Source organism: Gobio gobio (assembly GCF_949357685.1).
Source record: "Gobio gobio genome assembly, chromosome: 4".
Taxonomy (NCBI): domain Eukaryota; kingdom Metazoa; phylum Chordata; class Actinopteri; order Cypriniformes; family Gobionidae; genus Gobio; species Gobio gobio.
The window spans coordinates 34,562,427-34,587,602 of NC_137100.1; the positions used below are offsets into that span (position 1 = coordinate 34,562,427).

At 38.3% G+C, this 25,176-nt stretch overlaps 2 protein-coding genes across 3 annotated transcripts in view; both read left to right on the forward strand.

Moving 5' to 3' along the window:
- Nucleotides 1-5,198: 5,198 nt before the first annotated feature.
- chrne (cholinergic receptor, nicotinic, epsilon) lies at nt 5,199-14,790 on the forward strand. Its single transcript, XM_079815314.1, has 12 exons — nt 5,199-5,440; nt 6,411-6,544; nt 6,851-6,895; nt 7,686-7,795; nt 7,879-8,034; nt 8,179-8,282; nt 10,206-10,406; nt 10,579-10,693; nt 10,785-10,899; nt 11,003-11,210; nt 13,488-13,621; nt 13,747-14,790. The coding sequence occupies exons 1-12, from the start codon at nt 5,365-5,367 to the stop codon at nt 13,912-13,914; spliced, it is 1,566 nt and encodes a 521-aa protein (XP_079671440.1). The 5' UTR covers nt 5,199-5,364; the 3' UTR covers nt 13,915-14,790.
- Nucleotides 14,791-15,547: 757 nt separating this feature from the next.
- The window catches only part of pld2 (phospholipase D2), a 32,219-nt gene continuing 22,590 nt past the window's right edge, over nt 15,548-25,176 (forward strand). For both annotated transcript variants that reach the window (XM_079815546.1, XM_079815547.1), the window contains exons 1-2: nt 15,548-15,899; nt 24,463-24,591. In XM_079815546.1, coding sequence (XP_079671672.1) covers nt 24,486-24,591 — 106 coding nt within the window. In that variant the 5' untranslated portion in view covers nt 15,548-15,899; nt 24,463-24,485. The remainder of the gene's footprint in view (nt 15,900-24,462; nt 24,592-25,176) is intronic.

Genomic DNA, 25,176 nt, shown 5'->3' on the forward strand with positions numbered 1-25,176 from the left:
TTTCAGGTTAAACTTTATTTTACAGTGTCTGTGTTACAGTGTAATTATATATTTACGTACTGAATAATAATAGTTAACTATATGTAGTTGGGTTAAGATTATAGGGTGTGGTTTAGGGTTTGTTGTATGTAATTATACACAATTTTTTGTAATAACTATAGTATGTGCCATGTATATAACAAAGAATAAGTTGTTACCTTCTTTTTTTTTTCAAAAATATAAGCAGAAAAATTATTATACATTTATAAATTATTGACCCTCTGTCTGAAATGAACTGTTTTAAAGAGACAGATCCTTTAAGGCTTGTCAGTAAATGGCTACTGTTATGATTGGCTAACATCATTGCCCAGGAAACAGTATCAACGCCACTTGCTATTGCATATGAGTAAGTGTTTTGAAATCATTATATCCATATAAAACCATCATTTACAGATAAAGCATTATAAAATAATTCACTTACGGTTTTTGATGCAGCTGCTGTCAGAGCCAATGCAGTGGCTGCATCATTTTTTAACAAAAGTTTCTTTGTGAACTCTCCTTTACACTGTTTGGAAGATCATGCAATCTAAATCTCCAAAGTACCACAATAATTTCAAGAACACATACAGCAGTGGTTCTCAACCAGGGGTCCAGGGCCCACAAGGGGGCCTTGGCAAACAACCAAGGGGAGGCTGCAGTTTGACTTAAAGGTATTTCAATTTACTAATTATTATTCATATAAAATAATCTAACTCGACTCTAAATCCAAATGCTAAAAACAGACAAAAGCAAGTTGTAAACTGCAATATATTTATTTTAAATATCTATTGATTTGTTTAAATAAACATTAAATTCTTTAAAATTTCTGGAATCACAAAATGAATCCTGGTTAATTAATTTAATATATAAATAAAACCAAAGATATAATTATTACAAGTTGTTCTTACCACATGTGTAGCTACACTATATAACTTTTCCGTCCACTAGAGATCAAAACAAAGGTGTAGTTTGATGACGCCACGTTTGAGCGCAGAATCTTGGGACATGTGGTTTTCACCTCACAGCCGATGGAAAAGAGTCAGGATAGGACTCGGGCAGAAATCATGTTCATGGATGCGATTATTAACATTGCTGTAGTCTGAAGCAGAGCAGGACCGATTGTTGTGGAGCTGAGCAAGGCCGCAGTAGCGATTGAAGAACGGGACTGATATTATGGCTTAGTCGCCTAACTGTTAATATGGCTTTTATTATGACACGGTCGCCGGCGTCACTTCCTCTTTTCCAGTCATGATGAGGTAACGCAACTCTGTTTATCATATTAGACATATCTGAGTGTGTTGAAAAGGAAGTTATGACGTTCGCTCGGCGGCTGCTATGACACTTGTTCACACTGCAGTGAGAGTACAGCGTTTCTGCTAAATAAAACCGGAAACCGAGAGTAACGCAGATATGACGCAATCGACAGGTGACTCCCTCAAACGCATAGCTCACACGTCCCGGTTCCTTGGTTAAAATAGCAATTTCTCACGATTTACAAATAGTTGGAAACATTTGGGATATTCTAAGTACTCAACTGAACAAAATATATAACACTGGCCTATTGGTTTTTGGATATTTTACTGCAAAAATCTTACATAGTTCACCTTTAAAGTGCCACAAAGAACCATTAAAGAAATAACCTTTATTTTAGAGTGTAGCAGTGCTCCCCCTGCTGGACTTTTTTTTATTTGCTGGATTTTTTTTTTACTTCAAGAATAAATGTGGAGTTGAGGAAGTGTGTACATTTACTTGAGTACTGTACTTAAGTACAATTTTTGAGTATCTGTACTTTGAGTATTTTTTCTGGAAACTTATGAATTTTACTTCACTACATTTGAAAGACAAATATCGTACTTTTTACTCCACTACATTTCTATTAAGGTCCTCGAAGTAGAAAGTCGTAGCTGCTTTGAAAGTCAGTGGATGATTTGTTTTCTTCTTTAAAATGTGATTTAAAAAAAAAAATGCAGACAGCCTATAAAAGGCATCAGTTCCCAGACGCAGTGTGCACAACCATGGTCATACTTAAAAGTTAAAATTCAGAAGAGCAGACGTGGATAAGTCTGAAAAAGGGCGATGACACGAAAGAGCGCTCAATTCAATCCGGATGTGCACACAGAAAGCTGCCTCTCAGACGCCAGACCACAAGTACTGAATTTTAGTCTATTGAATCTACTAAAATCTTACTATAGTCAATTAAAACTAGATTAAAACTAAAACAATTCAGATGCCTAAAATGTAGTCAAAAGACTATGACTAACACTAAATCAAAATTTGCTGTCAAAATTAACACTGGTATGAAGTATGGTCGGTCAAATAATTTTTTAAGGATTTACCCGCCAAGTTGCCATAGCCTTGTGGATACAGCGCTAACGCATAGGTAACATTCGACGATGACGTTAGTTAGCATGCAAAAACGTAGTTGGGCTAATAATGTTAACTGAAGTGCTTTCAGAAATATGTTTTTTCAAAATCCTGTCAAATAAACACAATGTAGAAACCTTTCTTTTCTAGTATGATTTTGACTTCGATAAGAGCTTTGTAACTTTTAAACAAGTATTTAAATGAGTTCAAGGTAGTCCTATGCTAGCATGTCAGATGGAGCATGACTGACTGGCTTAATCTACCATGATGGCACAGCGTGCATTCATACAACAATGCAACAATAATAAAATAATGCATTTACTTTTACTTTTGATACTTAAGTACTTTTAAAAGCAAGTACTTCTGTACTTTTACTTAAGTAAAAAATCTGTCTTTACAACTTTCACTTGTAATGGAGTAATATTTGACCAGTGGTACTTTTACTTTTACTCAAGTAATGAAGTTGTGTACTTTGTCCACCTCTGGTGTGGAGATACAAGCAAACAACCCTTATATACCAACATTTGTGCAGGAGGCTTTTTATCTGTATAACAATTTGGGGTGTTTGCTACATGCTCAGTGGTGAGATTAATCTGTTTTGAGACCTGTGGTCCCAATGTAATGAATACATTTTGGTAAAGCACATTTAGAAAATTAAGACAAAAAGTCACTGCTCATTATCACATGCATCTTTGACATTCTCATAGTGTGTCACGTTTCCCCGGATGTGGAGTTTCCGGTTACCTACATGCAACACGGTTAAATTTCAGGTCATATTAATAGTACATAAAGGAGACAGGAATTCATGCTCCGGTAAGCCAACCAACAAGCTTTGCAATCCAGTAACACTTAAGCCTGTGTACATGTTCCACTTAAGCCCGGTGGCCAGCAACTGGCCAAGCAATGCATGGGTGCCATTTGGCTTATACAGAATGTAAACAAAACAAAAATCCATGAAATAAACAACATGATTATGTCATTGTCTAATTTAAATGTCACCAAAGAGCATGACCTCTCCTGCTTTTAAAGTCTCTGTGTATAAGATTATTGAAACATCCTGTAGATCATGGTGGCTATATCATTTGAAATGTTTAAAAACAATGTTTTCAGACAACCTTTAGTTTCAGTTATCATAGTGTGTGCTGGACCTCATAAATCATTTAAAACCTGACACGCAGGACAGTTTTGTACATGAGCTCACCACTGAGACGTCTCTCATAACTCACCATTGAACTTTTGACCTGCTGGGAACATAAAGAAACTTTAACAGTTCTGTTTGTTCCCTTTCACGCATGCACGCACGCGCACACTCTCTCTCTCTTAGCTTAGGTTTTACTATTGTGAGGACCTATGGCCCCTATAATGTGAGAAAAAATTCTGTAGAAATGCCAATATGTGGGTAAAACACCTGTTAAAATAGTTATGGAAAATGAATTCATATTACAGTTTTTCTCAATTGTTTACACACAAATACTGGTACTTGAGACACAATGACCACAACATGTAACTCATGCACCAACCCCCTGAACCAATTCTGCTAAACTACAAGCATAATTCCTGCTTTACACTTAAATTGCAGTTCTAAAACACTTTTTTCAAAACACTACACACAATTCTCTGCATTTGGCACAATTTTCATGCAGAAAATCTCTTGTTTTCACAAGGAACACACTGCTATTCAAATATGCACACTGACTCATCACATGGGCAAACAATTAGCAAACAGAGCTTTAGCATAAAGGGGCAACAGGTGAGCTCTTCTGTTTTGGAGCAGCATAGCTTTTTTATTTTTTACTGTAACTGTCTACAGTAAATTCTTCTGTTGTTTTGTATGTAGGCCACTGTATGTGCAACTTTGTGTTGGTTGGGATGTACACTGTGTACATTGTTTTTGTGGGTAAAATAAAATATATTTGTTACCGTGTTTGTGTGTTCTGAGTATAAAAACAATATTCTCAAATATTTTACAACACACTTATGTATGTACTGTCTGTAGTAAGTGTAACACTGAACCTTGAAGACCTAAGTCATAATGATGAATGGAGAAGTGTTTTTCAATCATCATAGTGTTTTACATTGGGCACATCAGTGTTCAACTGGTTCTTATAAATCTCTATTCGTATGATGGTTTGTGTGTGTCATTTGAAAACAAAATACCATTTTGAGAATAAATTACATTTTTTTGAATGTAAAGTTTCATTTTGCAGAAGAATTGAGGGGTTTTGCCCATTGTGTGTTTTTTGATTTGTGTGTAGAGTTCTGAGAGTATGAGGCATGCTTTCAGAAAATGTGTGTAAACAATCGAGAAAAACTGAACGCACATTGAGGCCTATTGTTTTACAGACTTTTCTTAGAGTGTACAGGCAAATAATACAAAACTACCACTGGCTCCATAACCCCTGCATTTACTTTGTTCCAGTGATATACAGAGCAGAACACTGTCCAGACAGACACTGGTTATTTATACCCATGTGCATGGGAGCTCAGCTCACACTATGGCCCTTAAGCCCCCCACCCCACCCGTACACCTGTTAACATTGCTTATCATTTCTTCAGACTGAAAAACTATTCCCTAAGGCTGAACAACAGTCATACGTATCGTCATTTAGCCATTTTGATAGGCTACTCGAAATGCACAACTGTCAGCATCATCATGAGCTCGCGCAGAACCAAAGTCTTACGATTGGCACTTTAAATTGACGCTCCTGTCTGCATGTTTTTAGCTCTATTCATAATATCTGAGATCACTTACGGTAATACTTGAGAAGTTACATAATCAGAATCAATGTTGCTTGGCAAGTTGGCATTATGACACTGACGATTCGTGAATGTGACTTTAAGAGCGCGCTCGAGCGCTGTAACTCGAGCCTTGTGCAGTGACAGCTGTAGCACCGAAAAGAAGAGAGCGCTCGGTTACTGACTGTTGGAAAGTAACGTGTCTGTCTCTTTGTTACCAACTTTCAAGACCGTTTTTTGGCGACCATGGCCATGGCCGACCGGCTCGGCAGGACGTGTGTATTTGCGTTTGCGCTCGTGGCCACTGTATTAGTATTACAAGGTACGTGCTCTTGTGTACTACTTCAAAACTGAGTGACTGACTTGGCTCTCCTTTCACACTTGCCACTGCACTGGGACAGCGGGCAGCTTTATATTACAAAATATCCACATATAGAAAGGACCTTTATAAAAAATATTTTATAAAGGTCCTTTCTTTATCGTAGATATTTTATAATATATACATTTGTAATAAATGTAATATAAAGCTGTTACAAACATTAACATTGTGTTTAGGGGTTACTGCAGTATGAGCTACTGCACTGTGTGGGGTTTACACTGCTGAGTCAGTGAAATGAAGTATTAAATGGCTAATGTAGGCTATATTATGAATATTCTGTTATGATTTGGAGTCTTGTAACACACACACACACACATGTTTGTTTTTGTGAAATGTGAGGACATTCCATAGGCGTAATGGTTTTTATACCGTACAAACCGTATTTTCTATCCCCTTACACTGCCCCTGCCCCTAAACCTAGCCCTCACAGGAGACTGTGCAGTTCACTTTCTGTGAAAAAAAACTTGTTCTGTGTGATTTATAAGCATTTTGAAAAGTGAGGACATGGGGAACGTCCTCATATTTCACCCTCTTTTTGTAATACCTATGTCATGTCATTATACACATTTGTGTCCTGATATTTCACAAAAACATGCCCACACATACACACACACACACACACACACACACACACACACACACACACACACACACACACACACACACACACACACACACACACACACACACACATATATATATATATATATATATATATATATATATATATATATATATATATATATATATATATATATTTACGTTAAACGGGGGTACTGCTTGTAATGGCCATTTCTGGACTTTTAGTAATAAAACTCAGTTTTTTACACTTTCACTAATTTATTCAACTTGTCTACCAACAATGTTTTTGTTAGTAAGTTAAGCTAATTTCTGTCTTTCTTTTACTTTGCAGTCAGTGGAAATGAGGAGAGGCAGTTGATTGCAGATAAGTTTAAGAACTACAATAAAAATATTCGACCAGCAAGAAACATTGAGGAAAAAGTGAAGGTTCAGGTCAAGTTAACCCTCACCAACCTCATCTCCTTGGTAACTAATCTCCCGGCTAATAACAGTAATAAGTATGAGTTTTTGTAAACAAACATATATATAATTTCATTATATCAGTTATCTAAATTTTATGCATAAATAGCAGCAAAAATAAATGTAAGCTGAAATATAACAAAATATATAACATTTGTTTTAGAAATTTGCATGTACATCATTGCTACTATATTAAAATATTTTGGTAATATTTAGATGACCTTTTTTGTTTTATTATTTATTCAATAGGGACTGTGCACAATGCAATAGCTAGAGACTATTTACATTTAGAAACTTTCCTTCCCTGAACAGAATGAAAAAGCGGAGACTCTCACTACAAATGTTTGGATTGAGATTGTGAGTATCTTATGCATCAGGGGCCGCTCACACAAAACGTGTCTTACGTTTAAAGTCGCAATGTAACAGAAGTATCGACAGATCTTTTCATATACATTGTTGATAGAGGCAATACTGAATGAGAGCTTGCAGTCCATTGTATGAAAAAACAAACAAAAAGGGGCCGGGTTTTTGCAAATTTAAATGATTATAGAAGTCAGGCTTAGATCACAAGAGAGAAGTCTGACTTTTCGCTGGAACACTGAATTATGACATTTTGATTAAAAAGTGCTTAAAAAGAATATACATAAATGAATATACTGTACATAAGATCAGTAACATCCATTTCATGCAGACTCGAAATGTGATACTCAGTGAAAAAAACAGCATTAAAAGTTAAACTTGACATGGCGTTCTATTCATGTGTGAAAATATACATTTAAAGACGTCTGTCTCGTGTGTTTACATAGCCTATAAAAATAATAGTAACGCAGTGCAATAGGAATCAAAAAACTTGTTTTGTGTGAATGGCCTTCAAGATGCTTTATAGAAATTATTTATCTTTTATAATCATTTATCTTAATTAGCTATTTCAAGATGTAAAATATTTAGCAGTACATTTTTAGCTCTTTCTTATTCCTTTGCATCATCTTTCCCTATTTACTTTAGCTTTTTTCTCAACAGTTTTCTCCTCCCTATTTTTGCTCATTCATTTGTTCACAGTTAGAATCTAAAATGTTTTATAATGCGGTACATGTGTCTGTCTGCACTTCTGTTCTATGTCCTGCCAATTCTTGCTTTTCTTCTTTAGCAATGGCAGGATTACCGTCTTGCATGGAATAAATCTGAATATCACGGCATTGAAATGATCCGTGTGCCATACAACACTGTGTGGCTACCAGATATAGTTTTGGAAAACAAGTGAGTTAGCAGTAAAAGATTACGTTTTCCAATGTTTTCTCTGTCACTTGAAAAATGTGACCTCTTTTCTACTCTCTTCACAGCATTGATGGCAAGTTTGATGTGGCATACTACGCTAATGTGCTGATTTCGGATGATGGCGCCATGTACTGGCTTCCCCCTGCCATCTACCGTAGTACCTGTGCCATTGAGATCACCTACTTCCCTTTTGACTGGCAGAACTGCACACTAGTCTTCAGGTTGGCACAGAGTGAGATTTGGGTTTAAATGCAAGTCTCATGGGTTCATGGAGATTCATGATATATTTTAGATAATTGTTTTTACTTTTGGATTTAAAGCTAGCATGTATGTATTTTAAATTATATTTTATTTTACATCTACAGGTCTCAGACATACAGTGCAAATGAAATTGATATGGTATTGGCAGAAGATGCAGAAACAGGGAAGCCTATTGAGTGGGTGGACATCGATCCTGAGGCCTTCACAGGTGCCATGTGCACAATTTACTATTTATTCTTCACAGACACACACACACACACACACACACACACGATTTGGGGTCACTAAGATTTTTTAAAATAATACTTTTATTCATTAAGGACAGGCTTAATTTGATCAAAAGTGACAGTTAAGACATTTATAATGTTGCTAAATATTTTTATTTCAAATTCAAATTCTTTCTATTCATCAAAGAATCCTGCAAAATATATATTTCTTTTTCCACAAAAATATTAAACAGGAAAACTTTTTTTTTTTACCGTTAATAATAATAAGAAATGTTTCTTGAGCACCAAATCAGTATATTAGAATGATTTCTGAAGGATCATGAGCCTTGGTGAGCCCACATATTGTACAATAACAGGTTACACATTAGTTTAAGGTGTCCGTTTTACAGTGTAATTATACATTTATGTACTGAGTAATAATAATTTACTACATGTACTTACTATAGGGTTATGATAGGATTAGGGTTTGGTTTGCATGTAATTATGCATAATTAATATAGTAAGTACATGTAAAATGTGTAACAAGGACACTGTGAGTGTTACCCAAAAACGTTACCGACTTCAAATTTTTGAACGGTTGAGTAATTCATTCAAAAAAAAAAACAAAAAAAAAATTGTCATTTGTTTCATTGAACCAATTAAAAAAAAAAGATGAATCTCCTAAAGCAATTATAATTCAAAAATATAAATCAAAAACAGACAGAATAGGGAGTCTGTAATATAGTGAAATACATACAGAACTTTGTCAAATGTATATTTAAATATATACCGATTTACCAATCAGGCATGACAGATGAAGTGAATAACACTGATTATCTCTTCATCACAGCACCAGTTAGTGGGTGGGATATATTAGGCAGTAAGTGAACATTTTGTCCTCAAAGTTGATGTGTTAGAAGCAGGAAAAATGGGCAAGTGTAAGGATTTGAGCGAGTTTGACAAGGGCCAAATTGTGATGGCTAGACGACTATCTATCTAGACGGCTAGACGACTATGGCTATCAAAAATGGTTCAAGGAAGGAACAGTGATCAACTGGCATCAGGGTCATGGGCGGCCAAGGCTCATTGATGCACGTGGGGAACACATGGCACCAGGATGCACTATGGGAAGAAGGCAAGCCGGCGGAGACATTGTGATGCTTTTGGCAATGTTCTGCTGGGAAACCTTGGATTCAGCCATCCATGTGGATGTTACTTTGACACGTACCACCTACCTAAGCATTGTTGCAGACCATGTACACACTTTCATGGAAACGGTATTCCCTGATGGCTGTGGCCTCTTTCAGCAGGATAATGTGCCCTGCCACAAAGCAAAAATGGTTCAGGAATGGTTTGAGGAGCACAACAACGAGTTAAGAGGTGTTGACTTGGCCTCCAAATTCCCCAGATCTCAAATCAATCGAGCATCTGTGGGATGTGCTGAACAAACAAGTCCGATCCATGGAGTCCCCACCTCGCAACTCACAGGATTTAAAGGATCTGCTGCTAACATCTTGGTGCCAGATACCACAGCACACCTTCAGGGGTCTAATAGAGTTCATACCTCGACGGGTCAGGGTTGTTTTGGCAGCAAAAGGGGGACCAACACAATATTAGGTCATAATGTTATGCCTGATCAGTGTATATATATTCTACTGTATATAACTTTTCAAGTGTACAACAAACACATCACTGTACGAAGTATGTTTTACATCACATTTAATACTAAGAGGAAAGGCTAGGCAAGTTTATTTATATAGCACATTTCATACACAATGGTAATTCAAAGTGCTTTACATAGAAAAGGTATTAAAATAATGATAAAATAATCACAACATATGCATAAGAAATAAAAATAACAATCGTATTTAACTAAAGGCTAAAACATGTCTTTCTTCTAATGCTTTATTCACATGTTCTAACAGAAAACGGGGAATGGGCAATCAAGCACCGGCCCGCACGTAAGCTGCTGAATCCACGTTACTCCCCCGATGACCTGGAGTACCAGGAGGTGTATTTCAACCTCATCATCCAGCGGAAACCACTCTTCTATATCATCAACATCATCCTGCCCTGCTCTCTCATCTCCTCTCTGGTTGTTCTGGCCTTTTTTCTACCGGCAAAAGGTGTTTGCATGTGCAGATATTCTGAGATTAATGTACGGTATGCTTCAAAATATTAGGACCCCTTTCTGTTTGTCTTACAGTGTTGGTACTCCCTCTGTCTGTCATATCTCTTTTGCACTCTGTCTGTCTCTGTACACTTTTTGTCTTTCTTTCTGTCTCCTCTGTCTTTAAGCTGGAGGGCAGAAGTTGACTGTGTCCATTTCTGTACTGTTGGCTCAGACTGTGTTTCTCTTCCTGATCGCTCAAAAGATTCCAGAAACGTCACTTTCCGTGCCTCTTATCGGCAAGTGAGTGTCAGTGTGTAGACAGTAAAAAAAATGTTAAACCCAACTTGCTGGCTTTAATCATCTAATTCAACTCTTTCTTGCTTTGTTTTAGGTATTTAATCTTCGTCATGTGTATGACCACACTGATTGTGACCAACTGCATTATTGTCCTCAACTTCTCCCTCCGCAGTCCTAGTACACACAACATGTCGCACACCATCAAACATGTGCGTTTATGTGTGTTTTCTCCTAAATATTTCATATTTCCTAATTATAAATATCACTGAATCTGTAGTCCTTCTTTTACTGTACTTCTCTTATACCCATTAGATTTTCCTAGTGGTGGTCCCTCGTTTCCTTGGCATGACCTCATTTGTGGATGAGGAGGGGCCAGGTGGTGGGACGTATGAAATGAGGGAGAGGCGCCGCAGTTCGTTTGGGCTGATGCAGAGGGCAGAGGAATATGTTTTGAAACAGCCACGCAGTGAGATGATGTTTGATAAACAGAGAGAGAGACATGGACTCATGCGCTCAATTGGTAACAAATTCAAACATTCAATTACCTAAAGCATTCATAACATTATTATACTGGAATATAGTGAACTACAGATGCATACATGTGGCCAGTTTTATGAATTACACAACCTTTAAAGTCGTCACGATAGTTGCGATAATGTTTTCTTTCCTATTGTGACGTATATCCAAGTGAAAAGGCTTCTTGTAGGGCGGGACTTGATCTTGTCCATTAGGAATTGATTGGATGGTTGTGGTTTGCTATTGCTGGCATCTCATGTGAGTGACAGGTTGTCCCACGCTCGCGCCAGTAAACACATCTTCAGAGAACCCAGCAAGGGGGGGTCCGAAAACCAGTCAGTATCTGGTGTGACCACCATTTGCCTCACGCAGTGCAACACATCTCCTTCGCATTGAGTTGATCAGGTTGTTGATTGTTGATTGTGGCCTGTGGAACATTGGTCCACTCTTCTTCAATGGCTGTGCGAAGATATTTGCAGGAACTGGAACATGCTGTCGTGTACGCCTATCCAGAGCATCCCTAACATGCTCAATGTGTGACATGTCAGGTAAGTGTGCTGACCATGCAAGAACTGGGATGTTTTCAGCTTCCAGGAATTGTGTACAGATCCTTGCAACATGGGGCCGTGCATTATCATGCTGCAACATTAGGTGATGGTCATGGATGAATGGCACAACAATGGGCCTCAGGATCTCGTCACGGTATCTCTGTGCATTCAAAATGCCATCAATAAAATGCACCCGTGTTCGTTGTCCATAACATACGCCTGCCCATACCATAACCCCACCGCCACCATGGACCACTCGATCCACAACGTTGACATCAGCATGCCAATTTCACACTCCCTCAAAACTTGCGACATCTGTGGCATAGTGCTGTGTGATAAAACTGCACATTTTAGACCACACAGAGACACGTTTAGCTGTATACGTAAAGATTTTGTACCGTATCAGCGTTTCGTCCACACGGATCCGGCGTTTTGGGAGCATGAAACCGATATTTTTTGAAACTGGGTCCCAAAGTGGATCAATCTGAAAGCGACACCCTTGCGTTTTCGTGTGTACAGCCAATCCGTATATTTTGTGAAACGGTGATGTCATCACACCACGTCTTGCGCTGGAAAGACTAGAAAGGGATACAGGGCAAGTGCACTGGGCATGCGCACATCAATATTGCGTCATTTAATTACTGTATTTGCATTATTGGAAGGGTAGGTTTAGGGTATAGGTGTTAATAAAACACATCTGGTAAGTAGCACATTTATTTATTGTTATTTTATTGTGAGATTTTGCCTCACTTCCTATTTTGGAGATTTTGTACCCCTTCTAGCCATACTCTTCTCCATTTTTAGTTTATTTCTGTGGCAGAATTACAGCGCCACATACTGGCCTGGCATGTATACTACATCGTTTTGAGTCGTTTTCATTGCTCTCGTGTGTATGCAGATATTTCTTGAAACGAGGAAAAAAAAAAAAAGATCAGATAGGGAAAGCTCTGGCTTCATGTGGACTTAGAGTGGCCTTTTATTGTGGCCAGCCTAAGGCACACCTGTGCAATAATCATGCTGTCTAATCAGCATCTTGATATTCCCCACCTGTGAGGTGGATGGATGATCTCGGCAAAGGAGAAGTGCTCACTAACACAGATTTAGAAAGATTTGTGAACAATATTTGAGAGAAATAGGCCCTTTTGTGTACATAGAAAAAGTCTTAGATCTTTGAGTTCAGCTCGTGAAAAATGGGGGCAAAAAGTGTTGCGTTTATAATTTTGTTCAGCGTAGTTCGGTATGAGTAACCCACTTGTAGCCAAAATAACCTTGAATTTGTTGTTTTTGCCAAAATAACGTCAAGCAACGTAAAGCAAAGTCAACAGTGATTACAAGGTGTTTGGTTTCATTTCTTTGACATGTTCATGATGACTATTCTTGGGCTATGGTTAGACATCTATTATATTTTCACTGACAGCCCAAAGTTTGCCTGGTTTTAGCCTATACATCAGGGTTGTATTTGGACGGCTATTAGACGTCTTTTAAATGCAAAATTGCTTGCTGGGAAGAGAATAGATTACAAGAGGGATATATATCCTCCACAACTGCTGTAAAGTGGCATTCAGATCTTGATTTCTCATTCCACGAGCCGTTTCACTCGGCTATACATCACAATAGGGAAGAAAAGACTATTGGAACTTGTTTCATGCCGACGTTAACAGTTAGTAGTGTAGTGTGACAAAACACTCAATTTCATTGTAGCTTCTAATGTGTTTGTGTATGTCTCCCTCTAGTGGATGAAATTGATGTGAGCAATACGGCAAACCTTTACAAGAGTCTGGCAAAGACAGCACCAGAAATAAAAGAGTGTGTGGATGCCTGTAACTTCATTGCTGAATCCACTAAGCAGCAGAATGACATTGGATCTGTAAGTGTGTGTCTGTGCCCTTGCAAACCCTTTTATAAACATCCTAAGTGCAGTCGTCTCCCCTCACACACAGTTTTTCTCATTCATCTGTTTTTTCCTCATGTTGTTTCACTTTTTTTTCTTAGGAGATGGAGAGTTGGGTGCTGATTGGAAAGATGATTGACAAGGTTTGTTTCTGGGCAGCCCTCTTGCTATTCTCTGTTGGAACAGTGGCCATCTTCCTCATGGGTCACTTCAACCAGGCACCCGAGTACCCATTTTCTTGGGAGAAAAAAAAGTACTTACCCGAGTAGATAAGAAGCTCTGAAGATAGCTTTCTGCTTATTTGGTACATAAAATAAATACCAGGACAAGTTTTGTACAGCTGGAGTTAGAGTACAACAAGCTGTACATGATTTGAACAGTATCGTTCGACTGGATATGTGATATTGTCTTATATTTGATAATAAGAACTATGGGTGTCCATGCATGCATTAACATTTTGTACTAAATATTACTTACACTAGGGGGATTTTTACAGAAATGTACATTTTGCTTATACTTGTGAAAAAAATATTAGTGAAATAATAAGGAATAAACTAGCTAAGGAGTTCAGCTCATTTAATACCATGCAATGGTTCTCCAGTTCACTGTGTCTGCATTTTGCAATGCCCCAACCCAGGTTATTGTCTCTGTTTACAGTGTGTGTTACTGTTCACAGTGTGTTACATCAGCCACTTTTTCTGTTACATCAGCCACTTTTTTTATAATTGATTGTAGTATTAGAGATGCATGTTCATTTTTGTTTGTTCTATCTTATGTATTTCATTGTCATTTAAAATGTTCTTTCTTTTAATTTTACTTATACAATTTTACATTAAGTTTATTAAGCACACACACACACACACACACACACACACACACACACACACACACACACACACACACACACACACACACACACACAAATGTGGCCTGTGAAAAATGTGCAGTGATTAAATTGATTTTCTTAATTAACACTGTCTTAAGATATGCACTGCAAATTCACAAGAAGAAAGTTTGAAGTCTGCTTGTAAGAACGCTTTTAAATCCTTAAGCACTGTGCTGTTCTGATTTTTCTACATGCACCTAAGACGGAGAATAAAATAACTGACATATTCAAGGTGAAGATTTGTCAGATTAATTTTTTTATCTCTACTACCATACTCGCAGAAGAAAATGGTACAAAAGCTGTCTATGGGGCAGAACTCTTTTAAAAGGTAGATATATAACCTCTGGCCCTGAGGGGTAAATCATTTACAAAGGTGTAGACATCTTTTGGTTTATTTTTTTCTGAGCAGTGTTACCTTAATATGGGTCTCAATATTTAAACTACAGACACCTGGTTTATAGTTACAAATGAACAGAACAACTAATATATAGAACACAAATACAATCATCTCCATGAATGTATGTAGGCCTATGTTTATGTATATGTCTGTACTAGGCTATATAAAAGTGGAGAGGGATATATTGCATCTTGAACTTTGGAACCAATCTTACTTCAGCATCAGTTAAACTTTAGTTTTCAAGTTAAGGTGTAGAAGAATGTGTGTGCACAGTGAAATGGTTTCAAGTTGTCATGGTTTCTATTGTCCGTAATCGGTACTTTCAATTCCCCAATGACGAGTTCCTGTACTGTTGCTAGCCCTGCACTAAGGGTGTTAATTTCCTGCCATACCCAGAGGTTTCTGTCGTGTATTTGCTTCTTGTGAATGATCCAGCTCTCTGTGTGTCTCTTCTGATGTAGATATTATCCGTGTGTTGTTTGAATATTCATAAAACCACTGTCCCACCAGCACAGATGCTCCTTCAGCGCCTCTGATGATATTCTGTATCGGGACTCTCTGCGTAGGATATCAGTACTGCAGCTGCACGCGTCACATCTACGCAAATTACGGTGTGGTCGTGGAACGTTTGCGCAAATGACAAACACACTAATAAACCAGCCAACACGTACAGAGATCATCTATTTATGGAATGTTTCTCTAAACGGACCACAAATATGCGCCAGAACGAGCAGGTAAACGGTAGATGCATACGCACTATGGATTCATTATCTCTGGAGATCATTCTCGGGGCTTTACGGTAATTTCGGACTCTCAAGTTTGTCTACGTTGAATGTTACAACAAAACTACGCCTTGGGAGTTGTGATGATGGAGGAAAAGTTATTCAGAAGTTTGAGTCTAACTGGGAAATAACAACCTTCGAAACTACAAAGGGAAAAACGGACACTTAATCGCGACAGTTTCCTTGGTGGTGAGTAATATTTAATAAAGTCTTGTTTAGAAAGAGGTATTATTACGATCGGCGTGCATCGGAAAATGTGACTTCACGCGCATTTTCAACAATGAATTTTGAAATATATTTTTTACGCTTGTCCTTACACTCTGTGAAACCCTTTATTGTTATAAATCGAATACGGTGTTATAAAGCAGCTAGTTCGAATTTCTGTCTGAGTTTCGTTTTATTTGGCGAGTGAAGAAAGTGTCTCATCAAACACGAGACAGGAATGTTAATGGTCACGATGTGAAAAAGATCACTGATGCATAAAAATGGATCCGTCTCAAACACTAGTGAGCTGCCTATCCAGACAGCATTTGGTGCATCTTAAACGCGTGATGCCCACAGCTCACGGACACTCGCGTCCCTCATCCGGGTTACCAGGAAGAAGCAGGTTTGGAGATATTTTGAAGAGGAAAGTGTCTGGGATAGGTGTGTGCCCACGGGACAGGATACGCGGCTGGTTAGATGTCAGTCATAATCACATTCCTGTCTGTCCTGGGGGGTGGGGGGTGTGTGTGTGTGTGTGGGGGGGGGGGGGGGGGGGGGGTGGGTCTTGAATCATTTCAAGCATTTGAATATTAGTTTGATTTGGACTTAGGCCTACATTAGGCCTAATGAAATGAATACACTTCACAATACACAATTTTACTTAAACATTTCCATTCCAAGTATCTCTTGACATATCTGACAGCACACAAAGATAATTGTGCCTGTTATCAGGTATGGTATTGCTCTTCAGGAAATTACATATTATTAAGTACACAGTTCCTTCTAAAAAGTGATTCGTAACTTTGGTTTTCATATCTAGGCAAAAGAGTTGCTCATTTGGAAATCAAATGCAAACAGCTGCAGTGTATCTCGAGAGTGAAATACAGTGTCAAATCATTTTACTCATACATGGTTTTATGATTTGTTTGGTCTTTTTATGTTTATGATGTTTTTAATATCTCCCTCCCATTCTTCCAGCCTCTTTCTAGTTAACTTTAATTTCTCTCTCTCCCACTGAGTCTTGTGTTTCACCTGGAACCTGGTTGCCTGGCAACAGTGTGCACAGTCAGCCAGTGCAACACCCTCTCATAGACCTTATTCAGAGCAGTGCCATGACAGGTATGAAAGAGAGGCTGTGAGGGATAGACTTACTATATGTTTTCAATGGGATTTGCAGTAAAAAGCTGTATAACTCCTAGATCACTCATAATTTTCCACAGCTCATCCTGTCTGGGGTTTTTGGTCTACTGAAATGTTTGGAAATATATTTTTGCACTGTTTTGTCAGCAGAGCAATCCAAAAACACATTAAATAATATATAACCCACTGAAGAGATGTATGTCTATCCCTCAAAGCCTCGCTTTCATTCCCGTTAAAAATCAAGGATGGCGCTGTTGTGATTAAGGTCTATACCCTCCTAGCCTACTGTTCTCTTCCTTTTTTACTTCAAATATTTGAATTTATAATACACTACCTTTCAAAAGTTTGAGGGAAGTCTATTATTCTCACCAAGGCTTTGTTTACTTGATCAAAAATACAGTAAAATAAGTAATATTTAAAAAACCTGTTTTCTATTTTAAAGAGGGGGTGAAATGCTGTTTCATGCATACTGATCTTTTTGCACTGTTAAAGACTTGGATTCCCATGCTAAACATGGACACCGTTTCATAAGCTAAGGTGGACGTTTGATGGGAGTATTTCTTTGCCAAAATTAGTACTTCCTGTTAGTCATAAGTTTCGGAAAGTTTTTTTCGATCATGGGTCCGCTTGACGTCAACAGGGCGGAATTTCCTTGTATGGGCCGTCCGGACAATTCTACCGGAAGAGCGCGCGCGAGAGAGAGAGAGAGAGAGAGAGAGAGAGCGAGAGAGCGCGAGCGCGAGAGAGAGAGAGAGAGAGAGAGAGAGAGAGAGAGAGAGAGAGAGAGAGAGAGAGAGAGAGAGAGAGAGAGAGAGCGCGTGAAAGCAATAGGCTACGCCTACGCCAAAAGTGGATGGAATTTGCTTTTCCGGATTTTCAAATCGCCTAATACTGAAGGATGGAGCGGTCCCAACGATAAAGGTCCCAACGTTGGAACCGCAGGCAGTGAGTAAGACTGCTTCAAATGTCTGTTTTTGCCTATGCCCATCAAGTAGCCCAAACATGACCACGTATTGATCAATGGAGCATGCGATCTATAGTGTGTGTACATTTGTTTAGCTGGCCACTATATGTGTATGTTTGTGTATTGTAAAAGCACTCCAAACAACAATACACAAAGAATGGGGAAATATGTTGAACTAAATAAGCGCGCTTCTTCATTCAAATGCGCTACTATTCCATGTCTTTCTATGTAAACACTAGCCTGACGCGCAAAACCAGTCCGCTTACTACAAATCATGTCTACACAAACCACGCGTAAACACACACACACACACACACACACACACACACACACACACACACACACACACACACACACACACACACACACACACACACGATATAATTAAAGTATAAATGTGTAAATAACACAAGCCGCTAAGCATATTATATAGTTAGTGTAACTTATAACAGTTACCACATAGAGATGTCCTGCTCTAGTCGTTTTTGCTGCTGCTCCTGTTCAACTTCAGCCTCTGGGTCTGATTCCGGATCATAGATGTATGGATGTATCCGATTAAAAGCCATTTTTTATGTTGAATAAAGTTTTTTCCCGCTTTTAGGGATGACGCAGCTTTCAGACGCTCTCAACACAGTAACAGCGGCGCGCGCTCGACATTCTTTAGCTCCGCCCATATGATACGCCCCCAGCCGCACGGCTTTTTCCGGAAAGACTCGGAACAGCGCATCTTTCTTTAATAATTATGATTAAAATAAAGACTTTTCGGAGATATGCAGGATACAATGCTACTCTATAGGTACTCAAGATTGACATGAGACTGACTGAAACTGAGTGTTTCCCCCCCCCTTTAATGTAATTTATTCCTGTGATGGCAAAGCTGAATGTTCAGCATCATTACTCCAGTCTTTAGTGTGTCACATGACCCTTCAGAAATCATTTTAATATGCTGATTTGGTGCGCAAGAAACATTCCTACTATCAATGCTGAAAACAGATTTTTTTTTCAGGGTTCTTTGACGACTAGAAAGTTTGAAAGAATTATAAATATTTTTAGATTTTTTTTATGTCACTTTGATTAATTTAATCAATTGTATTAATTTCTTTTAAAACAAAATGTCTGTCAGTTGTGTCAGTGTTGATGTCAGAGTCATATCCAGTGTCTTTACAGAATCTCAGAGACATGGTTAATGTCATATTACCTAAGGTATCTTCTACTTTGTTAATTACTTACAACAGCACTATTTCACAGCCTGTTCCTGGAGGTTCCCCACAATGTTATGGATGCCTTGTCAGACGCGCCTATTTCAGGTGTTGAAGTCTCTACCCAGCAAGCAATTGTGCGTTTAAAAGACGTCTAATAGCCCTGACGTCTAGGCTAAACAAGGCAAAATTTGGGCTGTCAGTAAAAATTTAATGGACGTTTAACCATAGCCCAAGAATAGACTTGTCATCTAGAACATGAACATGTCAAAGAAATGAAACCAAACACTTTGTAATCATTGTTGACTTTGCTTACATGATGGAATATCATTAACCTCGCAAGTTATTTCGGCAAAAACGACATGTAACCAAAATGGTTTACTCATAGCCGGACTATATTGGATCTAGTTAACTGAGACAGTGAAATGACGGCTATTGCTTGTTGGGTACTAATGCACTGATGGGTTGAATCAGGTTTGATTAGGGAGAAAGATATCTAAATTGTGTGCTTTTGAGGTGCCTGCAGGAACAAGGTGGGGAATCAAGAATATGTTTACTTCCATACTATATAATAGGTGAAAAAATAGTATGTGAGCCAATAGTATGTCCAAATTTATAGTATTCATAAAATAGCGGGTGAAAAGTTCCCGGATGACTTGCTACTTCCAGCGAGATTCTGAAGTGCATGGACACTTAATTATCCTATGAGGCCGTGGGAGAGAAGTTGTGAATGGCAGTCAAGCGGCGCAACTGACACTGTAAGTCACATTACAGTGACAACAATGCGGGTGTTGTAGGGCTGTAACGATTTGACCAAAAATAAAAACCTCGATTAATTGAACATCTGAGCTCGGTTACGATTAATGAACGATTATTTTGCTTCTTTCTTTTTTTTTGCCCTCATAAGGTTTTTGAGTAAGTTCCTGATAAGGTTTGTACTGTAAATATTTTCTACTATTAAAAGGTGGAATTTTTTTTTACTAATGAAAAAGTGCATTTCTTTGTGATTTTAAAATACTTGAATGAAACGGTTCACTTTCAGCAGTTATTGTCTATAGGGCAGATTTCTGTTTGTTGTACATCAGATACAGATAAATTAAAGGGGTGGTAAACCACGATTTCACTATTCTAACTTTAGCTAACGTGTAATGTTGCTGCTTGAGCATAAACAACATCTGCAAAGTTACAACGTTCAAAGTTTAAAGCAAAGGGAGATATTTGCTTTTAAAGAAATCAGTTTCTAAGAACTACAGCAAACGGCCAGCAGGCGACTACAGACATTCCTCCAGGGTTGGTGACATCAACAGGCTCAATATTTACATAAACCCCTCCTCTGAGAATATTAAATAAGGGGGGGTGAGGCCATTTTGTATCGCGGCACTGTTGTGGAATAGTTAGGCTGGAGTGTTGTTGCCGCGATGCCAAGGATGCCGGATTGCAGGTCTGGGGTACTTGCTCTGTTCAGCCTTCCTTGGGACGGGGGTGCGTTGCAGAGCGTTTAACATACAGCATGTTATATGCACGTGTGTTTGAGTCAGCGGGGAACAGGCGCGCGCAGGGCTCCCTGCAGCACATCTAACAGAGGAAAACATCCACCGTCTTCGCGATTTCAATGCCAGATTTGCACAACGTCAGCTGCGTGAAAAAAACACTGCCGGTGCGTGGATGCACGACGCGCGCGCTGCACATTTCACAGAGGACAACACAATCTTCCACAAACTTCGCGAGTTCAATACAGGATATGCACAACGGCTTGTCCTGAAAGCTGGATTTACAAACAGAAGCTGTTTACGGGCCACAACCTGTAAGTCTGATTTATTTTTCATCGATGTGTTTTCCTGTAATAGGTTGTAGCAAGGAAGTAAACAGATGACAACACTGTTCTGCAAACCAGTCTGTTAAATGCTCATTCATACTTAACATTATCCGACGAACACCTAACGTTACAAACACTAACGTTAAAATCTCAACAGCGAACCTGACATTAGTGTAAATGATTCTTTGATTAGAGCTTTTATGTATTGTTTATCTACAGGCATGCTAAACATGGTTCTGTGTGTGATTTGGCTAACTTACTAGTTAAAGCCAGTGCTTAGTGTTCGTTTTGGGTTAGTTCTTGCGACAGATATTTGGCTATAATCATTCTAAAAATACAAAAGTTAAAGTGCCATTCAGTAGCGATCATTATAGATCCGCAGTCTTTACTCTTGAGGACTGAACAGGTTCTGCTCGATCATCTTCACTCAAATGTTCTGGGTCTGATTCGGGCTCATATGGTTTTATTGATGCCGTTGTTTCTGACCAAAGCACAGCCTCCGGTAAGGGGCGTGACGTTTCCGACAAACGTGCACTAGGCGGTTAGCGAATCACAACACACTGGGCCAGCTAACCAATCAGAGCCCACTGCGTATTTTTGAGGGACTGGCTTCATACAACCCGGAAAGCATCAGACCGTTTTACAAGGAGGGACAGAGCAGTGTAGAATAAAGGTCAAATATATGAAAAATAAGGCAATTTTTTTTTTAAACGAAGCATGAACACATGTTACAGTGCACCCCACAAACACAGTCAAGCCTTCAAAAGAATGTGTTTTACCACCCCTTTAACACTGTAGGCCTACATTACATTTATCTGAATGCATCAATGAGAGAGTGATTGTGAGTGAATTACTCATACCGTCTCTATTCATTATTAAGCTGTGGTGTGTACTTACTGCAAAGGTATTAAAATGTATGCCTATAACGGTTGAGTTTCTAAGCTACTTTAGTGACTTAACTTTAGTCACAGGACAGCGTTTACACTGCGTTTCTGCGCTGCTCTCTGCGCGCGATCTTCACGTGACGCAGGTGAAAGATCTGCCTTCAGGGCGCGCGCGCGTGTTGTCAGAGACACGGCTCGGCTCTCTGTGTCACAGAAAGAAACTGAGCACTGAACGGATACGTATCGTTGTTTTTGAATAGTGCACAATCGCTTTAAATGTTGAAACTGGCAAGCCTAAAACGCATACTTGACAAACTTTATGAGCACGAAAGTGAAAGCGGCTTCGGGGCTTGCGCGCGCCGTCTCTCTCTCTGTGTGTGTGTGTGTGTGTGTCGGTGGCAGCGCGTATAGGCTATAAGAACAGCAATTAACTGACCTGTATAAACTGTGTAAAACATGCAGTTACTATAGTGATTCTGGGCATCTATAAACATAGATAACCGCTCCTGCATCTCTCTGTGTGCCTGCAAACTGCACTTGATGTGACTGACGGGGCGGAGTCACGTGAAAACCGAAATAACCGACATGGGAAAAATATGTCGGTTAGAGGTTCTGAATGTCGGTTTCGGTTATTTTTCGATTAATCGTACAGCCCTAGGGTGTTGTACGTTCAAATTTAATTAATGTATAGAGCATACTTTTTTAATGGTTGCAAAGCAAATGTAGAACCTACTGCACTTTTAGATGCAGTGGCTGTACTACATGACTCCACAGTGGCTGTAAAATCCAGTCATCAGCTGAAATCAATCAGTTATCAATTTTATTTCACTTTTGTCTTGTTATTTTTCTACTCTCAACCCAAGAATTCACTAATGATAGATTAGTGAATCATCTGTGCCACAGCTGGAGTGAAGTTTTTTTTATTGCTTGAATGTTGTGCCCCTTTGTTTAGTGGCAAAGTTACTTTAGAAATACAACGCAGCCCAAAGACCATCTGGATTGAGTCCAACAGCCACAGGCGCTTTAGCTTTTTTGTCCTAGTTATTTTTACTTGTGCTTAAATGAATACAGATTATGTGACGATAATAACAAAAGTGCAGACAAATCCTGCACCTGTGAATATAAAATACATGTACAGTAATAACAGGAATTAATGTTGTTTTAATCATACATCTTTTCATACAAATTATTCTATGCGGCTTAATTTGTTTTTCAATTAAATTGCATACAAATTACCAAAATATGAAACAGGCATTTATAAAAAACAAACAAACAGCAAATAACAGAACCAAATAATAAAAGGAGATAATACACCACAGAAGAAATACAAAGAAGATTATGGAGCTACTGGTTTCCAATCGGAAGAACCTCAAATATAACAAAAAGCAAAAAGATTTATCTTGAAGATATAGCTGGTATGAACGGTTAGATGATCCTTTAGTTCCTGGAGCTTCACAACCTGCTATTAAACGTGTGTTGGAAGCCCAGATCGCTATCCAATAGATATTTTTGTTCAATTAAATGACTGTACTATATTTTAGTTCGATAATGTTTTTTATTTAATATTTTGTATTTTTAGGGGATTTATGGTACAAAATTATATTTATGGAATAGTTATGATCCATTTATTACCTGTTACTCACTTAATGCTTTGGAGCACAGACCTAAGTTTGGTCTTTCTTAAAGAAGACACATGGCAGGTTATTGCTGCTGAAGTGAAAAAAAGTTAAATTAAAAAATATTAGAAGATTATTATTATGCATTAATATATTATTTTTAAATATATATATTTCCAAAACATGTTTTACCTTAAAACTGTGAGAAAATCAAAGCCATAAATCTAAGCAAGTTTTGTTCTACATTTGAGGCTGAATGAGCTAAGATTTTGTTTAGGCGCAGTACCAAATGCTTTCCCTTAAATTAAATTGGCTTCCCATTCTTTCCAATGCGATCAATTTTTGACTGAAAACAGTACATTTGTGAAGATTTTTTCAGGACCATTTAACCTTTTCGGATCACGTCCATTATATTTTTTTGTGTTCACATTGAAAGTGCCAAAACCTTTACCAAGTTTCGTTACATTCCAATGAAGTAAAAAAAAAAGTTTAAAAAAAGTAAAAATTTTCGGTCAAAAATGACCTAACAGCAGCAGGCAGGGTTAAAATACTGATACATGTGTTAGGGTTAGGCTAAATTTTTTAAAGATCAAGTTTATAGATCAAGTTAAATTGCACGTATCAGGGCAAGTAGCAGAGAATATGCAAAACTTTCTCACCCTTGAAAAGACAAGCCATGTAATCTGACCTAAAGAGCAGGGGTCCCAGCACATATCCCTGCTGTTCCCCAGTACAGTAGTGTAGGTGTCAGGATGTACATTATGTTTGTACAGCTGTTCTGATACATCTGGAGAATAGTTTGCTCGCTTCTAGTATCTAGTTTTATGACATGTTTACGTTTGCATTTTATTGTTGGAAAAAAAAAGTGAATTTCATCTGTCTCCCCTCTTTGTGTGCGTGGGTGTTCGTTTGTTGGTGTGTTTGCACAGGTGTGTGGTGGTCCAGAAGCCTTATGGCTAGTCCTGAGACGAATGCAGCTCAAAGGTGGCGAAAATGTGTGGACTCTGTGCTGTGCAACCTTACTGAAGATCAGCTGAAATCTATCAAAGACAACAGTGGTGAGACAAATCACATACAATAGTGTTTATATTAACAGATCAAAGTTTGACCCCTGCCCTCTCAAGTAAACCCAAAGACCTTGATCGTTTAGTTCATGTGTTTTTCATTTGTGCTGGAATGAGCACCACTTGTGCACACAGTTTTCATTGGCTTTTTAGCTTGTTCACCATGTGAATCATTTGCATAACTTCCTGCTGCCTGTCCAGTGTCCACACCTTCATGGACAAATTCCAAACTACTTATTGGAGTTTTCAGTCTGTTTTATTGTTTTAATAGTTTAGACATTTAGTATTAACCATTTATCGGTTTTAAATGGAACAACATGAAAATAATTAGGTTTTTTTTGTTTCGACTAAAATTGTAATATTACTGCATTACTGATAGGTGAGGTCGATTCAGGCAGAATTCTGCTCTCCCAAGAGCACAACAGCATTTTTAAAACATATATTTAGTTTAGTTTAAGTTTACAGTTTATATGTGCAGGTACAGTGTCATGTACCAAGGACACAGATTGTTTTCTGATAAAGACAATCAAGATTATGACTATGACAATGTGAGCTGTAAGAATATTTGGTAACACTTTA

Excerpts from the sequence above, each read along its gene's own strand:
- chrne (XM_079815314.1), top strand. The coding sequence starts at position 5,365 with ATGGCCATGGCCGACCGGCTCGGCAGGACGTGTGTATTTGCGTTTGCG. Across the intron at positions 6,896-7,685 it reads CAAATGTTTGGATTGAGATT|CAATGGCAGGATTACCGTCT; the intron begins GTGAGTATCTTA and ends TTTCTTCTTTAG. Across the intron at positions 11,211-13,487 it reads TGGACTCATGCGCTCAATTG|TGGATGAAATTGATGTGAGC; the intron begins GTAACAAATTCA and ends GTCTCCCTCTAG.